The 19,502-nt window shown below is 40.7% G+C and overlaps 3 protein-coding genes and 1 long non-coding RNA gene across 6 annotated transcripts; 3 read left to right on the top strand and 1 right to left on the bottom strand.

Annotated features, from left to right (window-relative positions):
* The first annotated feature begins 98 nt into the window (after window positions 1-98).
* Window positions 99-2,726, top strand: LOC125145899. The gene is made up of 2 exons (XR_007144362.1): window positions 99-2,064; window positions 2,142-2,726. It is a non-coding gene; the product is annotated as an uncharacterized LOC125145899 (long non-coding RNA).
* A 3,020-nt stretch (window positions 2,727-5,746) lies between these two features.
* lrrc42 (leucine rich repeat containing 42) lies at window positions 5,747-9,631 on the bottom strand. 2 transcript variants are annotated; one of them, XM_027156692.2, is made up of 7 exons: window positions 9,089-9,631; window positions 8,929-9,006; window positions 8,658-8,776; window positions 8,037-8,122; window positions 7,409-7,522; window positions 6,790-6,868; window positions 5,747-6,143 (listed from the first exon to the last, which is right to left on the bottom strand). In XM_027156692.2, the coding sequence occupies exons 1-7, from the start codon at window positions 9,550-9,552 to the stop codon at window positions 5,866-5,868; spliced, it is 1,218 nt and encodes a 405-aa protein (XP_027012493.1). In that variant the 5' UTR covers window positions 9,553-9,631; the 3' UTR covers window positions 5,747-5,865. The 2 variants fall into 2 exon arrangements, with proteins under 2 accessions (XP_027012493.1, XP_027012492.1); XM_027156691.2 differs by having other exon boundaries at window positions 8,875-9,006.
* Window positions 9,632-10,162: 531 nt separating this feature from the next.
* On the top strand, window positions 10,163-17,504 carry yipf1 (Yip1 domain family, member 1). 2 transcript variants are annotated; one of them, XM_027156694.2, is made up of 10 exons: window positions 10,163-10,304; window positions 10,617-10,690; window positions 11,270-11,406; window positions 11,486-11,566; window positions 11,847-11,934; window positions 12,145-12,261; window positions 12,347-12,513; window positions 13,541-13,723; window positions 15,616-15,699; window positions 16,952-17,504. In XM_027156694.2, exons 2-9 carry the CDS (start codon window positions 10,657-10,659, stop codon window positions 15,682-15,684), a joined length of 876 nt encoding a protein of 291 aa, XP_027012495.2. In that variant the 5' UTR covers window positions 10,163-10,304; window positions 10,617-10,656; the 3' UTR covers window positions 15,685-15,699; window positions 16,952-17,504. The 2 variants fall into 2 exon arrangements, with proteins under 2 accessions (XP_027012495.2, XP_027012494.2); XM_027156693.2 differs by lacking the exon at window positions 10,163-10,304 and adding an exon at window positions 10,328-10,399.
* A 126-nt stretch (window positions 17,505-17,630) lies between these two features.
* On the top strand, window positions 17,631-19,441 carry zgc:113691 (uncharacterized protein LOC503529 homolog). Its single transcript, XM_047820587.1, has one exon. It carries the CDS (start codon window positions 18,409-18,411, stop codon window positions 19,099-19,101), a length of 693 nt encoding a protein of 230 aa, XP_047676543.1. The 5' UTR covers window positions 17,631-18,408; the 3' UTR covers window positions 19,102-19,441.
* Window positions 19,442-19,502: the final 61 nt, after the last annotated feature.

A 19,502-nucleotide genomic window follows, 5' to 3' on the forward strand; every position in this document is an offset into this window, starting at 1 on the left:
GGGCTACTGTTAGCGCATGGGGGCGGGGCTACTGTTAGTGCATTTGATAATGTACCTTAAGTATACTAATGTTTAATACACTTTTACTTTACCGCGATATGATACATTATCAGCACACATGATAGTAGGTAGCTACGTGCTAAGGCTAACTTTTTTCCGTGTTAATGATAAAATAAATAATAATGTACTTTCTCGAGCTCTGAACCAGCACTCAACCAGTACTTTTTGATGGAAAAAGGGTATATTATGTGACTCCCAGAGCCAGCAAGACCTTTGGGTAAGTAGAATAGGTTTAAAGCCTAGTGTCGCCTTAAGCATGAAAACTGAGGTTACAAACACTTGGCCTGGTTGCCAGAGAAAAGCCTTGAGAGGCTCAGCGGTCCTTATGGATTTTACACAAACGATTCATTTTCTAAAACAAAAGTTATACATATAATAATATTAAAATGCCAAGAAGTCTGACTGATCATCTGTTTAGGCAAACAACATCAAACTATCCCAGTTTACAATATAACTCCCAGAGTTTCACCTTTACTCAAGAGAACAACAACGCAACAATGCCTGAGTTAACACAAACACTCATTAGAAGTGTTTTCCATATCTGACAGGGCTTTGTAGCACCTCCCCATGCTGTAAGCTTTGGTATTATAAGTACTGATAAAGAACCTGTACCTTTTTGTTCTAGCAGACATTGTGGATTATAATAAGACCAAAATCTTCCTTAGCTAGTGTGCAGTATTTAATAAATCGGTGTGAACTTTTACAGGGAGTCAGTGTAGTGTGGGTACTGTGTGTATTGCTGATGTAGTCAAACTTTCTAGCACTTTCTAACTGCTGCAGCAACTTTTTAGCAATGTTTCTGAGATTTAAAAAAATCACCTGGATATCTGTTTATGTGCATGCTGAGACCATACAATCACATAGTAGTATAGTCTTTTCACCTTGTGCGCCATAGGAAAGCTACACTATAGGGCTAAAAGTATGTGCCCCCTGACCATCACACCCATATGATCTTCTTCCCCAAACAGTTTCCACAAAGTCCAGAGCGCACAGTTGTACAGAACGTCCCTGTGCATGTAGTGTTACAGCTTCACTTCACCTGATCTCAGAGCCGAAACTCTGCTCCATCATGACAATGTCCCTTCGCACAAAGCAGCTCCATGAAGACACGGTGTGGAGGTGAATGTTGGAGTGAAGATCTCGAGTGTCCTACACAGACCACTGACTCTGACATAACACCTTTGGGATGAACTGGAACCGAAGTCTCCTAAACATCTCAAAATCAGAGTCGATCACATGAACACTAATCCACACAGCCATAATCCAACATCTAGTGGAAAAATATTCCATAAGAGAAGATAAGAATAGCACTGATTGTAACAGCAAACGATGTGGATTGAGACGTTCAGCATGCACATGTGGGTTTGATGGTCAGAGGTACACATACTTGTTGGTCATACAGTTTATCTGCTTGATGTAAGGTTAATTATCAGTACTTGTTCTTCTTCCTTTTCCCTTTCGAATCCTGGGACTAGTTTGTGTGTGTTTGAGGGGAAACTGGAAAGAAAGAATCTGAATCCTTTGGTTCTCTCAGGCATGAGCAGGAACCGTTGTGTCAGATGTGTTGACTCAGGCTGGATAAATCAGTAGCATGGTGAGATGATACTGAGAACATGGTTCAAAGATGATTCAACACACTTCTGGATTATTGCAGGACTGACAGTTAGTATTTTCATTGTTTCTCTTCTCCATTCCTCTGTGTTTACACGTTTTTTAAATAATGTACAAGCCATTGTTCTTGTATGAATAACTTCTATGTGAAAAATGTGAAAGTGTCTTATTTCCCCCTCAGCGTTTCTGTAACTGAAGCACTGCACCAATGTTTTTGTTCCAGCATTTATTTCTCATCATTTTTCATTCTTTAATTTCACAGTGATGTTTAATTGAATATCTAAAAGTTGAGTAGATACTAGCCCTGGGATTTAGGGTTAGGGTTCACATGAGCCCTGTTGGAGCCCTGGGGTTTAGGGTTAGGGTTCACATGAGCCCTGTTGCAGCCCTGGGGTTTAGGGTTAGGGTTCACATGAGCCCTGTTGGAGCCCTAGGATTAGGGTTCATGTGAGCCCTGTTGGAGCCCTGAGGTTTAGGGTTAGGGTTCATGTGAGCCCTGTTGGAGCCCTGGGGTTTAGGGTTAGGGTTCACGTGAGCCCTATTGGAGCCCTAGGGTTTAGGGTTAGGGTTCACATGAGCCCTGTTGGAGCCCTAGGATTAGAGTTCATGTGAGCCCTGTTGGAGCCCTAGGGTTTAGGGTTAGGGTTCACGTGAGCCCTGTTGGAGCCCTAGGGTTTAGGGTTAGGGTTCACGTGAGCCCTGTTGGAGCCCTAGGGTTTAGGGTTAGGGTTCACATGAGCCCTGTTGGAGCCCTAGGGCTGGAGAAAATCCTGCTTAATCTGTTCAGCTGCCAGCTCACAGGTCTGGAACAGCATCTTTGCCAGCTGACAAATTATTTTATAAATTTGTTTTATTGGATTTAACATTGAGCAGCAGAATGAGATTGTCTTTACAGTTCAATCATGTGTGACGTAGCATTATTAGCGATTCAGACGCAGCTCTCTTTCTACTTGCACTTTCCAGCTGGTAAAATATGGTTTACAAGCAGGTGCTTTGGTAGTGAGTGAGAAAAAATAAAAAGTGAGAAGATATTCTTGAATAAATGAAATAAATGATTCAGGAGTGACATTTATGTCTTGTGCCGAAGTTCGAATGTGTCAACGATCAGAAACACCCCAAAAATGAAAGACAAAACAGATTTAAACACAGTAAGAAAAGCTTATGGAAATGAATATTTAATAGTAGTCCATAATGTAGATTTAGAGGTGTAATAATAATTGTTTGTTTTAGTTGGTTTTGTTTGCTCCTCACTCCAGTAGATGGCGGCGATGCACCGTTGGGAAAGATACCAGTATTCACAGCTAACGCTGCTTGTTTATGCACAAAAATATTGTACATCATTTCACTGAACAAAAACAGTGATACAATCGATAAAATCTATAAACTGCTTTATGTTTTAGTTCTAGTTTAAAAATCCAGGTGAGTTAAACCAAACTTGGCTAGCTAGCTAGCTGCTTGGGTAACAATCAATAATATGTGTTAGCAAAAAAAGGGGGCCAGTAGTATAAATTAAACTAGAGTAGACTGTGTTGGAATTAGGAAACAATGTCAGCTCCATCACCTGCTGATTTTATTCATCCCCAAGTCTTTATTGTTAAATACGATTTACTTTACTGCATACCAGAGATACTCACTGTCAGAGTTAAGAGAAACCTTTCCACCTGGTCTAGAAATTTGGATGTCTGGGTGTGTTAAATAAAGGAGAGTCGGTTCCAGTTGGTGTGCACTTTGGGTCTGTTGTGGTACTTTAAAGAATAAAGCACAGGCAGGTGGACCCAACGTTCTCTCAGAGGAAGTGCTCCAATCATCCGGTACACTGATGCCCCTTTTCCACCGAGGCAGTTCGAGTGCTGGTTCGGAGCCAGAGCATAATTTAGAACCAGTTCTTTCTGTTTCGACCGCCAAAGCACCGGCTCCGAACCGGTTCTTAAGTAGCACCAAAACGTTGCTGGTCTCGACTTAAGAACCGCTTGTGTTCGGGGCTGTGGGCGGGGCTACTGTTAGCGCCTTTGATAATGTACCTTAAGTATACTAATGTTTAATAAATTTTTACTTTACCGCGATATGATACATTATCAGCACACATTATGTAGGTAGCTACATGCTAAGGCTAATTTTTTTTCTGTGTTAGCGATAAAATAACGTTATGTACTTTATCGATTACAACCTCCGTTTATACAGATTACACGGAGCTACACATTGTTGTTGTGTTTGTGTTTGCTGCTGCTGCTGCACTAACGTCGCTGGGACACGTGACACGTATACAGTGACGTCACACTCGGCGCTGTGATGCTCTCTAGCCAGTGGAAAGGCAAACCGGTTCTTAGAAGGTTCACCAGTGGAACCAACTTTGAACCAGAACTAGCGCTAGCTCTGAACCAGCACCCGGTTCTTTCCGGTGGAAAAGAGGCATGAGTTTTTATAAGAACACAAAGACAAAGCAAAAAAAAAACAAAAAAACATTGTCAGCACAACCTTACCAAGGTCTGACTAAGCCACCTCGTCTCCAGCACTTTCTGTCCCTCTATCAGTTCACACAAACAATCTCTAGTCATAAACAACCTGTAGTCACCTACACAGAAGGTCAGAACTTCTCCTTTTAAACTTTTCCCTCACAGGCTTTTCCACGGAGACGATTCAGTAAAGCACTGTTTAATTAGCCCATATGGCCTTTGGGATGAATTTAGTGGAAAACCTTCCAGCAGAGGCTGTTAGAACAGCAAAGGGGAACCAACATCAGGCATCAACAAATCTATCAAGAAGATTACTTTGGGCTGATGTACAGTACAGATCCTCGAGACAACATGCCTGTCTGCTAGCAATAAGGGAGAGAAACGCCTGGGACATGAAGCAGGGGTCTTCCAAAGAGAGACGCTCAAACAATCCCAAAATCCGCTGGCACTACATCTGCATCCATTAGAGAGAATCATGAGGTCATTATGGGCTTATGAGCCTAATAGTTACATTAAGCTGTAATAATATACTGTCAGGCCCAGTATCTGTTTTTTGGTCTTCTTAATCTGGGGACGTTTGCCATTCCCTTGTTTTGAGTTTTGATGCATCAGTGTCAGCATGAAGCCTAAGATCATTAAGGTCTGTTTTGGATTGTGAGAACTGATCACCTCTTTACTGGGGAAATCTGGTCAGAAGGTCCTGGTCCACCTTAGACCTGCCCAGGCTCCATTCCAGCTCTTCTGGGAGGTTGGGCTTCTCCGGAACCTTTGGGTTAGGCCTGGTCCTGCAGGACTCTAAGCAACTTAGGCTTGTTTGATGGTCTGTCCGCTTTTTCTAACACCAGTGAGCAGTACCACCAGGAGTACCCTTTCAGGGACAGACCTTTTTTGATGGCCAAATAATTGAGCAGAGCCTAATACCTGGCAGGCTGCCCCGATGGTAGAGGGATGGAGTGGGAGTTCTGATGGAAAGGATCATCAACCTTCTCAGCTTCAAAAATGATCTGAATATAATCTTTTTAAAATAAATATGGACTTGCTGTCATGATGTTTAGAGTCAAGTGAAATTTCATGTCTGTTTTTTATGAAGGTTGTAAAAACATCTGGATCTTTGGCTTTACTACTTGCTAACAGTGTTCACTGGATGCAACATCTCCAATTTTATTCACAACAAACTTTTTATCTATCATTTAAGTCCTGAGCCAAAAAGTGTGGATGTAGGAGCTGATCACTGTGTGGTCGTGTTCCTCAGAAGCCTCCTACAGATCCTGAGAGCTTCGGTTTATTCGGCGGGCATGTTGAAGTCGGACATCAGTAAGTTAGTGCCGTCCGGACACAGAAGCTGAATTCTTTGCAGTATGAATTTAGTAAGAAGACGTTCAGCACTAAACATGACATTAAGATGTAATACTTTCAGCAGAGCTGCTCTGTAATGTTAAGGTCATGGTTCCACTGGAGCTTAAAGGATAACAGAGCTTCATAACCTGGGGTAAAGAGGTGTGCTAACCCTTTCCTACATCACATGTGTGAAACCTTCTACTGCTCAGGGTTAAAGTGGTGTTCAGAGCCACGAGAACTTGGGGAAGAAGAAGGAAGCATCACGAACATCACCTCAGACAGGATCTAATCAGAACCTCAAACATTTATTATAGTTATAACCTTTATTTATTACAGTTATAAAACTCATCCTGTTTCACACACACCCAATTGTGTGTGTGTGTGTGTGTGTACAAGCTGCTGGTCAGTATCTACTGAGAAGCTCCAAGTCCTCAGCTGATAACGGACACAGAGAAGCCGAGCGCTTGGCTGCTGAGTGCGAGTTCACATGTTCCTCCTGTTCCTTGGAGAACTTCCTCTTCTTCCCACAGTGTGTGTTCAGGTGTGTGTGTGAGTCTGTGACACATTCAGATAGAGAGTGAGGGTCCAGTTTATGAAAGTGGATGATGCTGGTCTTCTCCTCAGGTCGAGCATCGTTACACACAGAGTGGACGTTTTCTCGCACAAACTTCTCTCTTCCATCTGGTGAAAGAAACAAATCACAACAATCATGATGATACTTTTACACTTACTGTATCAAGCACACACACACACACACACACACACACACACACTAACTACAGTACGTCATCATGTCACTGAGCGTTTATTCCTCTTCCATTACAGCTATTTGCTAATTATATTTAAATACATTTTATTCAAGGACACGTAAAAAATACAGTTTATATATTAATGTGTCATTTCCATGGCGTTACAACTAAACTAATCAACACCTACGTGCCAGAAACTGACACACACACACACACACACACCATGAACATAAAACATACAGAACACATTCCAACACTTATCTGTGAGTTTTGTTTGTTTACTTGTTATGCTTTTTTCTCCCTCATTGTTGTTGTTCAATAATCTCGAAATGATTATGTATAAATGCACAAACTGTGATTTTACCTTCATGCCAATAAAAAACTGAGACAGAGAAAGAGAGAGAGAGAGAGAGAGAGAGAGAGACCGAGAGAGAGAGAGAGACAGATAGAGAGAGATGCAGACAGACAGAGAGAGACAGGATTCTTGCAGTTTGACATTTGAACATAGACTTTATATTTTTAGATCAGTGAGTAAAAAAACCATCAGTTACTAAATGAAGCAGTGAGACCGGACTTACAGAAGTGGAGTGCGTTGGTTCTTGGCTTCAGGGTTTTCTTTGGTAATTCTGCAGCTTTGGTTTCCCACTGATTTATTACCTGAGAGAAAAAACACAACAAACATGTTTTCAAGGCTGCTGATGGAAGTGAAGAGACTCAGGTCATAAAGAGACCAATGTTTTAGTGACTTTAGTAACACAATGTTAACAAAGCTCTGTGTGTGTGTGTGTGTGTGTGTGTGTGTGTGTGTGTGTGTGTGTGTGTGTGAGAGAGAGAGAGAGAAACGTCTCAAAGAAGAGTTTGATTTTGTGACATTACCCATGATCCTCTACTCTGTTACTGGTGGTGTACTCGTGCGGAATTAGTTTACACTTCTGTCTCAGCTGTCACTCAGGACATGTGGGCGGAGCTTAATATAACTAACACCATCATTATAGATGTCCTGATAAATCTGGGTTGCCAGGTTTATACTTTTTGTGTAAACAAAAGTTGAGCTAGATTTGCAACGTGGTTTAAAATAATAAGACACAGTGACACGGTAAGGCTCAGACAGAACGTAGTAATAGATTTGGTGTAAAAGCAGAAGACCTTCGTTCCTTATCGTATATTTAAGGGTAAGTGAAGCGTCCTTGACATTACCTGCTCTGCCCAGCCCTCGGTCCTACACTCCGAGTGTGTGAACGTCTGCAGCGCTGATGCTGAGAAGACCATCGACATCTTATTCCTGAAGAAACTCTTCAGTCTGGAGTCCAGCTGAAACAGAAGAGTGACTGAAGGTGAGATTTCAGAACAAACGACCGTGTGATTGAAATGAAGGTGTAGCAGCATAAAGAAACTCCACCAGGTCATGTGACTTTATACAGTATTTAAATCAGCTGCACAATTAAACAATGAACTTCTGAAGAGAGATGCACTGGACTCATCATCCTCATCATCGTCTTCCTCAGAGATGATGATTTTTTTTTTATGAAAAGAAAAAAAAAGATTTGAGCTGCTGTTATAGAAATAAATCAACTTATAAACAAAAAAAAGAGATGATGGTATGATTATTAGCACATCTGTTTATTTCATAACGATTTTGAAAGTGGATTTCCAGCTTGAAATTATCTTGACCTGTGGATTGGCACATTTATTTATTTGTTTATTTATTGTCATTTTATTTGAATTTTGCTTTTTGTGTGTATTTGTGTGTGTGTGTGTGTGTGTATGTATGTATGTATGTATGTGAGTGTTTGTGTGTGAGTGTGTGTGTGTGTGTGTCAGTCACCTGGACATTCGTGTCTGAGATGTTCAGCTCACACAGTTTGTGGAAACATGTTAAATATCCGAGTCCTTTCTCCGTCACTGGATTATCTGATGGTGAAAATAACTGCTTTTAAATGTTTATATATTTCCCACTGCAGTGGTGTTCGATCGCTGCACTTACTGACTGGTCTTTGGATTGTTTCTGAGAACAGATTTGTGCTGTGTGATGTTCAGTTTATATCCCGTGATCATTTAATGATCATTTAAAACAAACAAACAAAAACCATATAAACATAATATATGTATATATTCTCCCTGTGTGTGTGTGTGTGTGTGTGTGTGTGTGTGAGTGTCTTTTCTGTCTCCTTAGTCATGTTTAACGGTCCGATTTCTCTCCTTTTTTCAAACCTCCTTACTAACACAATTCTCTGCCAGGAAATAACATTTTATTAGAAAGAACTGTCCAGTTTCCTTCTTTACTTTTGGCACAAAATGTTTTTTTCCCCTCACAGATGTCTCCAGCACATGTGAACACGTCCAGCTGTACATCAGAGTATATATGTGTGAGAGTATATATGATGTGTCCTGTACATCATGGTTAGTGTGTCACTGATGAACTCCAGCTGTGTGAACCTGAACGTACCTGACAGGTCCAGCTGTTGCAGGTTCTCCAGGCCTCTTTTCATCACTCTGATCGGCGCCGTCAGTCTCTGCAGCCCTTTATCTGACAGACAGTTTGCTCCCAAGAACAATGTTACAAGCCTTCAGTCAGAAAAAAATACACAAACACAGGAGTTAATTTTTAACATAAATAAATGACGATTCTTATTCAAATGTACAGGTTTATTTTTCTCACACACCTGGAACAAGCCTGTGATGCCAGGTGACTGAAAAAGTCATGACTGTCACCTAACCTGCATCCGTGGAGATCCAGAGTCTCTAAACAATGAAATACTTGAATCTCTTCCATCCTTTCAGACAGTAAGAGACACCTGAAAGCATGACGACGAAGCCTGGATGAACAACATGAACTTAATGTCACAAGCTTGGTTCTGTGCGTTTGTTTGTTCTCACCTCTCTCTCAAACACAGCGACTTTAACACAAGTTCTCCATAGGCCTGGCTGAAGACCTGTAACCCCCTCGCAGAGGTAGACGGCTCTGTAAATTTCTGTTTCTCCTCAGCTGCTGTGAACAACTTGTCTGCCATTTGCTCGGGGAAACCGATCAGGGACTCGACATGTTCGATGTTATCGGCGATGTACAGGAGCGATATATCGAGCAGCGATTTCACCGTGTAGCGCAGACTCCCTTCACCGTTGTAGGTGAAGATGAAGTGATCGTTTCTTTTTCTACATTCGTTCGCTAGGAAACTGTCCATACAGATTCTGACTGAAAAATCTTTATGGAATAATTCATACGATGATTTAAGTCCGGGGTTGTGAGGCACGTTTCCTGTGGGCTTTACTCGGCGCAGTTCTCCTTTTTCCCGAACAAACACGTCTCCACATTCACATTCATTTGATCCGCTGGAATACATTTTAATTTTAAAACAATTCTATTTTAATGCTTTAAAAAAACACTTAATATTAACTCTTATGGGAGTCTTATGGGAAAATACAAATAGTCCAATTTAAAAAAAAAACTGTACTCTCTTATACGCTACAAGTTTCTTTCTTTTGTTTGTCTAAATAAATTACTTTAAACAAAACGAACTAAATGACAAACTTTTAACATTTTGATCGTTTCGCAAATCAAACGCATGCGCGGAACCAAAGTGTTTGTCGCGGTTGTTTCAAGGTAACCGTATTTACTGCAACACTCCGTACATCCGAAAGACATTCGAGGGAAAACATTTAACGTTAAATGTCCGAAACTAGCAGAGCAGAAAAGCTTCCGACAAAAAGCGCGTTACATTAACGAACCCGTTTCCATAACAACAGATCAACAACTTATTACAAAAACAGCTACGTTCGGTTATATTATCATAACAAACGAACACAGCTTATGAACGTGCAGGTCCGCGAATCTAGGACACGCGTTCGAACGAGGTGGATTCTGGGTAATGTAGTTTTTCTTTAAAAAAACAACTACACATGGAGAAAAACCTAATGCAGCGATTTTTTTTCTTAAGCGTACTTTAAAATATACATGTCTCAGATAACGCGCACGGTGTAAAATCACTACCACGGTTTATATATTACTATATATAAGTCAGCGTCCACTTATAAACACCGATCCATTCTGGAGCGTCTACTTCCTGTATCCGTGTGACGTCATCGGATTGCGGAAGTAAGTTCCGGCTTTTGTTGATATGTAGGAGGTTTTTTTTATTTATATAAAGATTTTAAACATTATAAGTTTAAGGTGAGGACTTTAGAGCGGAGGTAAATATTAATATTAATAAGAATAATAATGATAATAATAATAATGGTAATGATAATAATAATAATAATAATAATAGTGTGTTATACGTCATCACTTGTGTTTATAAACATCTTATTACACTTTCATGGTGTTTATATGATATCATATGATGTGTATTTTGTCTTCTAACACAATTATTCACCAAAATAAACGATTCTTATACGATTTCTTTGTTAGGTTACAAACAGACCATAATAATAACAATCAGACACAGAAGATGGACAAAGCAGACATTCATCTGCAGTTTACAGGTTAGTTTGTGTCTCCATTCAGACCTTTTAGTAAACAATCTTCACAATGAGCAGGTGATTTCTGATGAGTCTGACATTTACTTTTTCCAGTTTAAACTTCTTTCATTGGTCTGTTTTTACTTAGCTTAACAGTTTCCTACATTACCCACAATGCCGTTCGGCTACCTGCTGCCGTGGAGAATTAAACACAGTGATGCAGCGGCGCTTTAGTGTTTTGTTTATGTTGTTGTTTTCTGTTCAGCTCTTTGACTTTTTCCTCATCTGTTCTCTGCTCTAACAGATTCTAATGCGTTCACACCAGAGATGGGGGACTCGAGTCATGATATGACTTGACTCGAGTCAGACTTAAGTTGCAAATTTGAGACTTGAGACTCGCTTGACAAATATTTAAAAAAGACTCGACTTGACTTTGACTTGACATTAATGACTTGTGACTTGCACATGTGTGACTTACTACTGTACCACCTTTGGTTCACACTAATAACTAAATGTTTGTATCAGACACTAACAAACTCAGCCTAAGTGAAGGTGATGAATCATCTGCGTCTGATCGTCAGTGCTGATTCTTCCTGCTTGTAGACTTTGATGATGATGGTGGAGGTGATGGAAGCACGTCGGTCAGGATGGAGGACGAGGGCTTCGGTAAACCTCCCACCCAGCGGCGAGGGACGGCATCAGAGGAGGATGAGCTGCCAGAGGGTGATGATCAGACCCAGGTCAGGAGCTCATAGTGCAGGAATAAACACCAAGGTGTCCTCACACATGTTTCTCCCTCACACTCTGATCTTCTTACAGCTTCTCAGCGGTGAAAAGAAAAGTGCTGCTTTCTGGACTCTGGAGTTTTATCAGGCTTTTTTTAACGTGGACACGTCCCAGGTAGGAAACGGTCGGTCTGCAGAGTCACTTTACTCCAAACGCTGTCTGAAGTTTGTCTGTCTGTCTGTATGTCAGCCTACCTACCTGTTTGTCTGTCTGTCTACTTATACAATCATATGTCTAGTTGTCTGTCTGCCCATCACTCTCTCTACTGTCTGTCTGTCTGTAATGTCTGTATGAAGAACCTGTTCAGCTCCATCAACACACACACACACACACACACACACACACACACACTCCGAGTGTATTTACACTTATTTGATGGTTTGTTTGTTTCTAGGTGTTGAGCAGAATTATCAGCTCTGTGCTGCCATGGCGAGGAAAAAACTTTGTTCGCCTTCACCTCAGGAACAACCCTGACCTCTACGGTCTGTCTAACTGTCTGTCTATCTGTCTGTCTGTCTCTCTTCCAGTGTTGATAACCTGTAGTGCTTTAGCTCATCCACTGTGCTGTTCAGACATTGTGTTATCAGTTTGGTGAAGAAGCTCAGGGGTGCACATACTTTTGGCTTTATGGTCTAGCAGTCAGATGAAGGTGAGAGCAGCGATGTTAACGTGATCTTGTGGTTCTTCTGTAGGTCCGTTCTGGATCTGCGCCACACTGGTGTTTGCCATCGGTGTGAGCGGGAACCTGTCCAGCTTCCTGGTCCACCACGGACAGCCGAGCTACAAATACGTCCCCGAGTTCAGGAAAGGTGAGAGTCAGGACCATGAGGAGGAGGAGGATGGTGATCGATGATGATGATGATGGTGATTCATGTTGTGTGTGTGTATTGTCAGTAACGATGGCTGCTACAGCGATCTACAGCTACGCCTGGCTGGTTCCTATGATGCTGTGGGGCTTTTTATCATGGAGGAGCAGAAAGATCTCCAGTATGATGTCCTACTCCTTCCTGGAGATCGTGTGTGTGTATGGATACTCGCTCTCTGTCTACATTCCTGCTGTGGTGAGGAATCAACACTATAATAATAATAATAATAATAATAATAATAATAATCATCATCATAATTATTATTATTATTACTACTACTATTATTATTAATTCATTATTATTATTATTATTATTATTATTATTATTATTATTATTATCTTCATTTATATGACATTTATTGTAATGGGATCATTTACTATTTCATTTATTTTATAATTCTATAATAACATAAGAATCTATCTGTGCGATTAATCTAATACTATAAATTTATCTACAAATGATCATTAACATTGTTTTATCTTCTTTACTTTTCGGAGTCAGTTGACAGTAAATGATCTCTGTATTCAAGTCAGTATATTTGTATGGAGCTTCTAACATTTCACATCGTCTCACAGCAGCTTTACAGAAAAGTAGAAACAGAATAAAAATAAATCTATTTACAGTTTACAGTTAAGTTACTGTTTGTTTCTGACATTTATCTCTAATGATCAAGCTGGAGACAATAAATAATATCATAATAATAAATATCATAAATAATGTCATCAAAATAATAGTATAAATAATCCTCTTTTAATTCTGTGTGTGTGTGTGTGTGTGTGTGTGTGTGTGTGTGTGTGTGTGGTGTGTGATGTGTGTGTGTGTGTGTGTGGTGTGTGATGTGTGTGTGGTGTGTGATGTGTGTGTGTGTGTGTGTGTGTATGGTGTGTGTGTGTGTGTGTGTGTGTATGGTGTGTGTGTGTGTGTATGATGTGTGTGTGTGTGTGTATGGTGTGTGTATGGTGTGTGTGTGTGTATGGTGTGTGTGTGTATGGTGTGTGTGTGTATGGTGTGTGTGTGTATGGTGTGTGTGTGTGTGTGTGTGTGTGTGTGTGTGTGTATGGTGTGTGTGTGTGTGTGTGTGTGTGTGTATGGTGTGTGTGTGTGTGTGTGTGTGTGTGTGTGTGTGTGTATGGTGTGTGTGTGTGTGTATGGTGTGTGTGTGTATGGTGTGTGTGTGTGTGTGTGTGTGTGTGTGTGTGTGTGTGTGTGTGTGTGTGTGTAGGTGCTCTGGGTGATACCGAGTGAGGCTCTACGCTGGATCTCCATCCTGGTTGCTCTGTGTTTGTCCGGCTCGGTTCTGGTGCTGACGTTCTGGCCGGTGATGAGAGCCGACAGGCCGCGAGTCGTCCTCACTGTCCTGTGTGCCGTCGTCACGCTGCACGTTTTACTCGCCATCGGCTGCAAGGTCTGACTTCACACCTCACATCTGACCTACACCCGAGTTTACTACAGTCACCTACACCCGAGTTTACTACAGTCACCTACACCCGAGTTTACTACAGTCACCTACACCCGAGTTTACTACAGTCACCTACACCCGAGTTTACTACAGTCACCTACACCCGAGTTTACTACAGTCACCTACACCCGAGTTTACTACAGTCACCTACACCCGAGTTTACTACAGTCACCTACACCCGAGTTTACTACAGTCACCTACACCCGAGTTTACTACAGTCACCTACACCCGAGTTTACTACAGTCACCTACACCCGAGTTTACTACAGTCACCTACACCCGAGTTTACTACAGTCACCTACACCCGAGTTTACTACAGTCACCTACACCTGCGTTTACTACAGTCACCTACACCCGAGTTTACTACAGTCACCTACACCCGAGTTTACTACAGTCACCTACACCCGAGTTTACTACAGTCACCTACACCTGAGTTTACTACAGTCACCTACACCTGCGTTTACTACAGTCACCTACACCTGCGTTTACTACAGTCACCTACACCTGCGTTTACTACAGTCACCTACACCTGAGTTTACTACAGTCACCTACACCAGAGTTTACTACAGTCACCTACACCTGAGTTTACTACAGTCACCTACACCCGAGTTTACTACAGTCACCTACACCCGAGTTTACTACAGTCACCTACACCCGAGTTTACTACAGTCACCTACACCCGAGTTTACTACAGTCACCTACACAACTACTGTACACAACATGAAACTAGTCACACTGTAAAACAGCAGAGGGTAATACAACACACACGCACACAAAACACACATACAGAAACACACACACATACACACATACACACACACGCACACAAAACACACACACACACATAAAACACACACACACACACACACAAAACACACATACACACAACACAAAAAACACACAAACAACACATGCACACAAAACACACACACACACACACACACACACACACATAAAACAAACACACACACATACACACACATAAAACAAACACATACACACACACACAAATGCACACACAAAACACACGCACACAACACACGCACACAAAACACACACACAACACAGACACACACGCACACAACACACGCGCACAAAACACACACAACACAGACACACACACGCACACAAAACACGCACACAACACAGACACACACACGCACACAAAACACACACACAACACAGACACGCACACAAAACAGACACACACGCACACAAAACACACACACAACACAGACACACACACAACACAGACACACACACGCACACACAACACAGACACACACACGCACACAACACACGCGCACAAAACACACACAACACAGACACACACACGCACACAAAACACGCACACAACACAGACACACACACAAAACACACACAACACAGACACACACACGCACACAAAACACACACACAACACAGACACGCACACAACACAGACACACACACGCACACACAACACAGACACACACACGCACACAACACACACACAAAACACGCACAAAACACACACACACACACACACAGCTTGTGGAAACAGTAACAGTATCTGCACACTGACATGCAGGAAGAGAGTCTCATTATCTCATTCTTATCTCATCTTGTTTCATTATCTTGTTCTCTTTTTTAATGATCTCCTTCATTGAGTGTTTTATCTTGTTTTTCATTTGCCATTCTCTTGATATTATTTTTTTATCTTGTTTTGTCATTATCTGATTCTCTTTTTTCAGTTTCACCCCATTCTGTTCTTCTTCTCTTCTCTTATTGCTGATCTCATTACCTCCTGTAAAGGGTTTATACAGCATCATTATAACTTTGTCCTCTCCCCTTTTTCAGGTGTATTTTTTCAGTACCTATGAAACTGAAGCTGCTGTAAAACCAATCGTACCCACAAAGACACACTGATGTCCTACACTAGAGGTACACACACACACACTATAATACACACACGCTATAACACACACATACACACACCCACGCTATAATACACACACACGCTATAATACACGCTATAATACACACACACGCTATAATACACACACACACACTATAATACACACACACGCTATAATACACACACACACACGCTATAATACACACACTCACTATAATACACACAATATAATATACACACATACACACACAAATACACACACACACTATAATACACATACACTATAATACACACACTATAATACATACACACACACACTATAATACACACACTATAATACACACTATAATACACACACTATAATACATACACACACACACTATAATACATACACACACACACTATAATACACACACTATAATACACACTATAATACACACACTATAATACATACACACACACACTATAATACACACACTATAATACACACACTATAATACACACTATAATACACACACTATAATACATACACACACACACTATAATACACACACTATAATACACACACTATAATACACACTATAATACACGCACTATAATACATACACACACACACTATAATACACACACTATAATACACACTATAATACACACACTATAATACATACACACACACACTATAATACACACACTATAATACACACTATAATACACGCACTATAATACATACACACACACACTATAATACACACTATAATACACACACTAATATAATATACACACACACTATAATACACACACTATAATACACACACTAATATAATATACACACACTATAATATAATACACACATACAGACACACAATAATACACACACTAATACACACACACTATAATACAAACACTATAATATAATACACACACAATAATACACACACTAATACACACACACACTATAATACACACATACACACACAATAATACAGACACACACACTATAATATAATACACACATACACACACGCACAATAATACACACACTATAATACACACACTATAATATAATAAATATACACACACACACACACACACAATAATACATACACATACACACACACACACACACACACACACTCTTGACTGAATGTGTGTTTTTTATGTGGTTGTTCAGCTGCTAAAGATGAGAAGCAGAGCATCGATCATGTCTACAATTGATGTCAGAATTGTTTTACAACTTCTCTCCTTCCTCAAGCTCGTGTTCTTCTTCTTCACTTGCAGGTTCTCTTGTTGCCTCGTTTCCAGAAAGCCAGAATCGGGTTTCACACAGACAAGGTTGAAGGTCATCAGAACGACACAAGATCAGTAGTCTGCGTGCGTGTGTGTGTGTGTGTGTGTGTGTGTGTGTGTGTGTGTGTGTGTGTGTGCGTGCGTGTGTGTGTGTGTTTCACTGAGTTACTGCTGTAACTTTGAGGGGTTTGTTACTTTTATGTTTTTAATGGAGCGTCAGATCCGTCACTGCTCTGACTCTGTGGTGTTTACAGGTTTGGGTGAAAAATTAAAGGGTGAATGTTTATGTGAACAGGTTTGTGTTAAAATTAAACTAATGTCTTCCAAAAGAGATTAATAATAATAATAGTGATGATGATGATGCTGTATTCATCATGTTGCTCAGTCTGAATGTCAAACTTCCTACTAGGTTTTTAATATGTAATGAGTAATTTCTCATGACACGTCCCTTCAGTGTTCGGCTCCAACGGTGTGTGTTTTCTCTTTAAACACTTTACACACACCTACTTTGCTTTACAATAAACACTTTTCATGTTAAAATCAAGTTTGTGTTTTTTGATCCTGTTCATTTTTTCTACTCAAAATTCACATTGATATTTTCTCAGTATCTGAAACTTTTTCATTTCTTATTGTTTTCCTGTCTTTAGATTCCCTTTACAATCAGCTTTAGGCCTCTAACTTTCCCATTATTTTCATCTCCATCTCTTTTGCCATATAAAAGCCTCCCCAGGGCATTTTCTTCAACATTTTCTCTTCCTATGTCGATCTGTGTGCATCCTCTCGGATTCTACTATTCAGGATATTAGAACAAAGAAATTAAAATGAGTGGAAATTAAGCCGAAACTTTCATTTTTTAGAGATTTTAATAATATTCATTATCACAAAGCAGCTTAACAGAAATATAGAAATTCAAGACATAAATGATCAAAGTAAATGATCCAGTCAGTAGACTGGATTTAAAAGGATGTTTGTCTCCACCGTGTTGTTGTAGCTCAGCTGAGGAGTGATGAAGTTGGCTGTAGTTATTTATAGGTGTGAAATTATGAACGATGTTTTTACGGCTCATTACATTCCTTCTTGTTCCTTTTCATGTCACGAGAACAGATGTAAGGACGATACTGTACAACAAAAAGTTTCCTAATTACCACAAAGCAGAAAAATAGTGTCACTTGAAACGGTGTCTGCTCGAGGCGTGTCCTAATTAATGGTTATTCTAAACTGGGCCTAAAGTTACGCTCGAGTTGCTTCCGAACCTCCGAGCTTCAGGTTCATGCTGCGTTATCGTGGCCGTGTCAAACACTTCGTCTTTTTTGGATTATCAGCTTCACGGTCGGAGTCCCGAGAGGAAATAAAAACCATTTGATGAATCATTTGACCTCGAGATCAGCAGCGGAGATGATGAATTCGCTCTCTTGTGATTAGACAGAGGATATACTCTCATTAGGACAATGGCTAGAAAAGTGTCTCTACAAGACACACAGAAACTGGTGGAACAATACCGCTCAGAACGAGATGAGGCTATTCAACGAGAGAATGCCCTCAAGGAGAAGCTGAGACAACAAGAATCGAGAACAAAGTCGACAGAGACGGTCAGACAGAAACTCAAAACCCTGACGCTGGAGAACAAAGAACTGAGAAGGCAGGTAAAGGCGCTCAGGACTGCGATAGGCCTGGAGACAAGCCCAAATTTTCAAGGTAAAACCACCAAGGACATCATCAGCGACCTGCAGGAGAAAGAGCGAGAGTGCAACGCGCTGGTGGAAAAGACTGGAAGGTTGAACCTGACCATCGACGAGCTGTCATCCGAGCTGGCCAACACGGTCACATCCAAAACTCTGCTGGAGGAAAAAGTCCAGTCGCTTCAGCTCAACCTCAAGGACATGACCAACAACCAGCGTCGCCTGCTGAAGCTGTGGGAAGATAAAAAAGCTCAGCGTGAGCCACTCACGCTGCCCGCCATCACTCAGAGAACCGTACAGAAACCGCCGGCTCATAAAGCCGTCCAGACCGACATGTCCATCAGCTCCACACACATCCTCCCTGCAAACGTGTTCGAAACCAGACTGAGATGGGAACCTGAGAAAAACAGGAACCTGGACAGAAGAAACATCACATTACCCAACGGTGGCCATTTAAAATGAGACATTAATGACATTAATGACATTCATCAGAAGTGGGATTAAACAAAACCCCTTTTGGATACCGAATAGTCTTCCAAAGGAAATTTACACGGACATATTTTACGCATTGGGAATTTCTACAGAGATATAAGTAGTGAAATATGTACATCTGTATGGAAGGGTTTAGTCAGGGTGCAGTTTATTCTTCATTTATCTGCGTTACAACAATAAATGATCTGTAATTAATGTTAGTCATTGTGTAAACATGAGGGAACTCATGATGTCATCTGTCTTTGTGTTTGATTTCTACTTCTAATGAAGAATAAATAATCACCAGCTCGTTACTTCAGTCATCAAAACATTTATAAAAGAATTTCTCTACGAATTTGTTATGAATTCAGTCTATAGAAGGTGAAAGAGGG

The sequence above is a fragment of the Tachysurus fulvidraco genome, chromosome 11 (assembly GCF_022655615.1).
Source record: "Tachysurus fulvidraco isolate hzauxx_2018 chromosome 11, HZAU_PFXX_2.0, whole genome shotgun sequence".
Classification (NCBI taxonomy): Eukaryota; Metazoa; Chordata; class Actinopteri; order Siluriformes; family Bagridae; genus Tachysurus; species Tachysurus fulvidraco.